The following is a 6000-nucleotide window of genomic DNA, read 5'->3' on the forward strand; positions in this document are numbered from 1 at the left end:
TAGAATGGGCGCAGGAATGGAAGAGGCTGTTCTGGAGCTAACGTTCTCAGGATTTGGGCTCTAGGGGAGAAGGAAGCTGCTTGTTAAAAGGGTCTGAAGAGAGCTGAGCTGCAATCTCTTGCAAAGGGAACTGGCCGGACAGTTGTGAATTTAAAGTGTTGGCAGGATGGGGAAGGAGATTCGGCAGAGCGCAGTGGAAGGCGGGCAGTTAGAACTCAGAGAGGGTACTGCGTGGGGTACAGGTTATTAAGGCAGGCCTGTAAGGGGAGGGGAGAGCGCAGGAGAGGTGGCCTGGGTGGGCGTGGGAGAGGCACTGGGAGTCTTTGATGCATACAGTGGGGTTGGCGGAGAAAGACACCAGGTGCTTTTCAATTGCAGTTTAAAGTCGCAACTTCCCAGAGGCGGGGCAGAACGAAGGCTCAGGGACAGAAGGAAGGTGGAGCCTGTGGACGCCTTTTGCCTACTGGGGAGGCAGGCAGGGGCGGGACGGAGTTTCCAGCAGCGGCTATGGCGTTAGCGGCTGCGGCAGTGCGCGGACGGACTGACTGCGCGGCGGCGGAGTGCAGGGGCATGGGGTTGTAAAAGGCGGTTTGAGTTTCCGGCTGCCGCGGGGCGGGCGGAAGAGGGGAGGCGGGATCCGGAGGCGGTGGAGAAGGCGTGGCTGGAGGAGAGTCCAGCAGGGAGGGAGGAGGGGAGAGTGTGGACGGACAGGGGCACAAGGCCGGCAGGAGAATGGGCGGCTTTTGCCGGGGGAAGTTCGCGGTGGTCTGGTGAAGGGGAATGGGAGAACACGGAGACAACGATGATGATGGTGACGGCGCCGGCGCCGCCACCCACACACAGCACATGAACCCACCCCACATACATACACCATACACACCGTGGGCTCGGTGGTGCACGGTGGGGGAAGCGCAGGGACAGCCCGGAGGGAGGAGGACGGACAGAGCGAGGAGAGATGGCGGAAGGACCTTTGGGGGAGGGACGGGGAACGCAGAGAGATGGAGAGAGGCTGAGAGAGAGAGACTGAGAGAGAGAGATGTGGTCACATTTCCCAGTTTGCTGGCAGAAATTACTGAGATCGGTGCGACAGTAAAGTCAGGGTCCCGTTTTCAGACTGAGGCCATGCTACATTACAGAAAAAGGACGCAGGTCCGGGACAGGCCCCGTGTTTAGCCAGATTGGCGAGCAGACACCCTAGAGGTGTGCTCAGGTCAGATTTGGAATTTGGATTCCCCGTGCTCGATACCCGTGGCCTGTAGCGGGGCTAAAGGCTGGCGTCCCAGCGGTTTAACCCACGCTACGGACGGACGGATGGACCGTGGGTGGGGTAGAGGCGTCCCTCTACCTTCCCAGGTCTGAAGGAGCCTTCCTGGAAGGTTCCGGAGGCACTCCCTGACTCGGCCGAGTTTTACAGACAGAGATGCCGGCAGGCGGGCGGCCACGAGGAACGGGCACGGGGGCGAGGCGGGACTCACCGCTGATGCTGCCAAACTGGGAAAAGTTGCCGAGCTGAAGAGATGAGGTCCTGATGGGTCCAGAGCCAGGAGGAGGGAGAGGCGGGCACCCCGAGCCGCGGAGGGACGGCCAAATGGAGTGCTCGCGCCACCCGGGTTTCAAGGCACCAAATGTTAGGTTAGGTGGCTCAGGAGGCGGCGCAAGAAATAGAGTTCAGTGAATCAGAAAAGAAAGGAAAGGAAAGTTTATTCTGCGTCCCCGGGAGACCCACGTACCCCCAAAGACAGGGCACGTGGATTCACACCAACATGGAGGGGGGCGCTTTTTTTATACTGCGGTTGGGTGAGGGGTTGGGTGAGGGGCGGGGACATGAGCTGAGGTATTCAGTTGAGGAAGCTTCAGCTGCAGGGGAGTATGTGGATTCAGGGAGAAGAAGCAGGTATCTGTGTCTGGCACGTTGACTTGTGAGAAATCCCAGATCTGTGAGAAATTCCAGGGGGAGTCCATTGTCTCATCCCATGTCTGTATGTATCTATGTATCTGATCCTGGGCTCTCTCCGACCTAACAGTGGGAAAAGCCACGAGGTGTGTTTTCTGGGTACCATCCAGTGTTAGCAGGTCTAACCTTTGCCCAGGATTGACTGTCAGAGAGAAAATGAGTTTCTACAGGATGAAAACCTGGGTACCTGTGCCTCTTACCTTCCCCATTGTTCTCTAGTATTTTCATGATTACGTTAAGGCTTTAAGAGTGAGCACGCACCTGGGTGGAGTTGGTAGTGAATTTTGCTTCTTAGAAAGCTGTGCCCAGGGTTCCGTCTGATTTTAGGTTCCAGGAACTTTCTCAGAGCGCCTGGTCCCAGAGGGTAATTTTCTGGAGTTTGTTTTGCAGGGATAGCTGGGAGTATGGCCACCCTGCTCCACGATGCAGTAATGAACCCGGCAGAAGGTAATGTCTCCTGGTCCCGGGGAGTGGCAGTGGGATGTCAGAGGGGCAGGAAAAATGGTGGCGGGGGTGGGGGCAGAAGGTCAGGCAAGGGGACTCCTGGCCCCCGGCAGAATAAGAACATACTTTTTTTTTTTTTTTTAATCACATTTTATTAAAGGCCTCAAGAAGGGGCACTAGTTTTTGAGCTTCTGGTATTCCTGTTCTCTGAAACAGAGCTACTCAGGGTTGTGATCTGGGGACTAGCAGCCATCAGCATCTCCTGGGAGCGTATTAGAAATGCAAATTTTTAGATCCCACCGGAATCTACTCTATCAGAACCTGGGGGTAGGAGCAGGGAATTTGTTTTAACAAGCCCTCCTGGTGGGTCTTTTGCACTAGTCTGAAATCTTTGTACACACACACACACACACACACGCCCTCTGGCCCTTGTCAACCTTTCTCAACGTCAGACACGTTTTGGGGGTGGGGGGGCGGCGGGCGGCGGGGAGGGCTGTCAAAGGCCCTTCATGGAGGCTTATGTTCAATTTGCTTTTTAAAAGGAAGTTGAAATCATCATGGAACATTTCAAACATGAGTACATGAGTATATGAGTAGAGATGAGAGTATTCTGAATCCCATGTATGCATCACTCGAGTTCATAAACGAACATCTGGCCGTTTTGTTTTAGCTTAGCTATCTCCTCCCACATTACCTCTTTTTCCTTTTGAATTTTGGGAGCATTGAGCAACAGCTCTCAGCTGTGCAGAATCGAGTCAGTTTTTTCTGTGTTCCAGTGGCCCTAGCCGACTGGTCGGAGTAACAAGGAGCTTTGGGACCTGGTGCTGGGCCTGCTTCCTGCTGGGTTAGGCTCCGCGAGAGGAGGGGCTCTCTCCACCTCCCCCCCCCCCCCCCCCCCATAAAACCACCCCTTTCCAGAAGGGAGAAATGTCAACATTTTAAATCTTGCCTTACAAGTTTGTTTTTTAAGGTTAAAATTTCTTACTTGTAGTCAGCTGCCTCCCCGGACCTAGCAGACAGGGACTTGTTCTGTCCTTCAGGGATGTGACAGGTCCGCCTGGGAGGTGGGTTTCTCTGTGTGAGTTTAAGGCGATTCATGTGGGGGCCTGGTCAGTGACCAGCTAGCGCATGCCAACCAGGCGACAATTGTTTGCTTCTCAAAGGAGCAGAAAACCAGTGTCAACCCCCACTCTTCTCCTTGACATCCTGTTGATTGACGGACTTTATTCCTTTAACAATAAAGAAAAGCACACTGTGTTCATTTGGGCAATGAGTGGGGATGACTACAACTCCAAGCCTAAGGGACCACGGTGGGCCCTCATTTGCCTCTTCAAAACTGTAGTTTGTGGCCTTTGACCCCCAGTTACTTTTGTATGAACCAAGCAGGGGCCTTCACTGGAGGTAGTCAGTGAAGTGGGCTGGCATAATTCTAGAGCAGTGATGGCGAACCTATGACACGCATGTCAGAGGTGACACGCGAACTCATTTTTTTGGTTGGTTTTTCTTTGTTAAATGGCATTTAACTATATAAAATAAATATAAAAAACATAAGTCTTTGTTTTACTATGGTTGCAAAGATCAAAAAATTTCTATATGTGACATGGCACCAGAGTTAAGTTAGGGTTTTTCAAAATGCTGACACGCCCAGCTCAAAAGGTTCGCCATCACTGATCTAGAGTCTTCCCAGAGCACTGTGACACAGAAGCTAATGACACTGTCAGACAGACCACGAAAGGAGAGACGGGACACGTGTCCAGGAGGTGAAGACAGGAGGGCAGGAGGGCCGGAGAGCCGGAGGGCCAGGGGCAGAGTTCAGGTTTGGGGTGGGAGCGCGGCCCGCCTGCAGCTGGCCCTCTGTGGTCTCCGGCTGGGGCTGTGTGTGCGCGCTCTGACCTGTTACCAGCGTGTCTAAACTTGCTTGTTTTTCTTTATGGCTTGGCTTCCCATTGCACTCTGACCCGGGGTGCGGCCAAACCAACCCACTGCCCCCTGCCTGCCTGTCCACCACACCCTGCGGCCCAACTACAGTTGTGAAACAGCGCATGCAGATGTACAACTCGCCACACCGGTCGGCCCTCGGCTGCATCCGGACGGTTTGGAGGACCGAGGGCCTGCGGGCCTTCTACCGGAGCTATACCACGCAGCTGACCATGAACATTCCCTTCCAGTCCATCCACTTCATCACCTACGAGTTCCTGCAGGAGCAGGTCAACCCCCACCGGGGCTACAACCCACAGTCCCACATCCTCTCCGGCGGGCTGGCCGGGGCCCTGGCCGCGGCCGCCACCACCCCCCTGGACGTCTGTAAGACCCTTCTCAACACTCAGGAGAACATGGCCCTCAGCCTGGCCAACATCAGCGGCCGGCTCACGGGCATGGCCAACGCCTTCCGGACGGTGTACCAGCTCAATGGCCTGCCCGGCTACTTCAAGGGCATGCAGGCCCGCATCATCTACCAGATGCCCTCCACTGCCATCTCCTGGTCCGTCTACGAATTCTTCAAGTACTTCCTCACCAAGCACAAGCTGGAGAATCGAACTCCGTACTAAAGCAACAGGCTGTGGGCAGCGATTCCAGAATCTTGTATTTTTAAGAGGTTTTCCCTGCCTGCTTCCCTTCCGGTGCCCTCACAGCGGGATTATTTTTGCAGGGTGTTCTCAGGGGGGGCCTTCCGTTCCCTGACGCCTTGGAGAGAGGAGAGGATGGGACAGCCGCCTACCAGAGGCCGTCCGCAGGGACATCTGAGGTGGTAGTAGGGGGGGAAAGACTTTGGAAGGAAAGCGAGGAATTGCTTTCTATTTCCTCCCCTACGAGGAATGTAGCTTTCCTGCTTCACTGTGGCAGGCCCCGCCCCTCGAATCATAGGTCACACAGTGGGGAAGAGAGTGTGCATGCCTGAAAACCATGAACGCAGGAAGAGCACATTATGTATATAAAAGTTCTAGTACACAGTATAAAATGGATGGATAATGTTTATTCTTTATTTTTCTACATAGAGGTTTTGGGATTTGTGTGTGTGTGTGTGCCTGTGTGTGTATGGATAAGTGTGACAGCTAGGAATACAAAGCTGATTTTAAAAAATGGAGGGTGGAATTCTTCCATTGGGTTAGATAAAAAGGCACCAAAGTAATAAATTGCGAAATGTGGCCTAGAGTTGTGTTGAGTTTCACTTGAATGTAAAATAATAAATATGTTTATATTTTTGAATTTCTCTTTTTATGGGGGTTGGGGGAAGGTACATTGAAAAAACACACAAATAATATGTATCTTTCAGCTATTTTTTTTCCCTTTCATTCATTCATTACCTTCATGTGCCTTTAGCCTTTGTCTTTCCTTAAAATCCCAGGACCAGAGACCGGGCCCTGGGACATTCTCTCTTGCTGTGGGCGCACACATGTGCTGGTGACAGGATCACTTGAAGGACAGTGGTCCCAGCAGAATTAGAATGACTAGGCTCCTTCCCGGGGACGGAACGTGCGCCTCCCTGGGCCAGCGCTTGGAAGCCCGTGAAACGCCAGCGTCTGGCTACCAGCTGGGATTAGTCCCACCATTTCCTAGGACTTCTTTCCACATCCCCCTTTGTAACCCAGGCGCCTCAGGTG

At 53.5% G+C, this 6000-nt stretch overlaps 1 protein-coding gene across 4 annotated transcripts in view; it reads left to right on the top strand.

Annotated features, from left to right (window-relative positions):
• The window catches only part of SLC25A37 (solute carrier family 25 member 37), a 43083-nt gene extending 37478 nt beyond the window's left edge, over positions 1–5605 (top strand). For all 4 annotated transcript variants that reach the window (XM_070416599.1, XM_070416602.1, XM_070416600.1 and 1 more), the window contains 2 exons: positions 2345–2401; positions 4427–5605. In XM_070416599.1, coding sequence (XP_070272700.1) covers positions 2345–2401; positions 4427–4947 — 578 coding nt within the window. In that variant the 3' untranslated portion in view covers positions 4948–5605. The remainder of the gene's footprint in view (positions 1–2344; positions 2402–4426) is intronic.
• The last annotated feature ends 395 nt before the right edge of the window (positions 5606–6000 follow it).

Source organism: Myotis yumanensis, unplaced genomic scaffold, assembly GCF_028538775.1.
Source record: "Myotis yumanensis isolate MYYU_CA2020_CCGP unplaced genomic scaffold, mMyoYum1.0.hap1 SCAF_5, whole genome shotgun sequence".
Lineage (NCBI taxonomy): Eukaryota > Metazoa > Chordata > Mammalia > Chiroptera > Vespertilionidae > Myotis > Myotis yumanensis.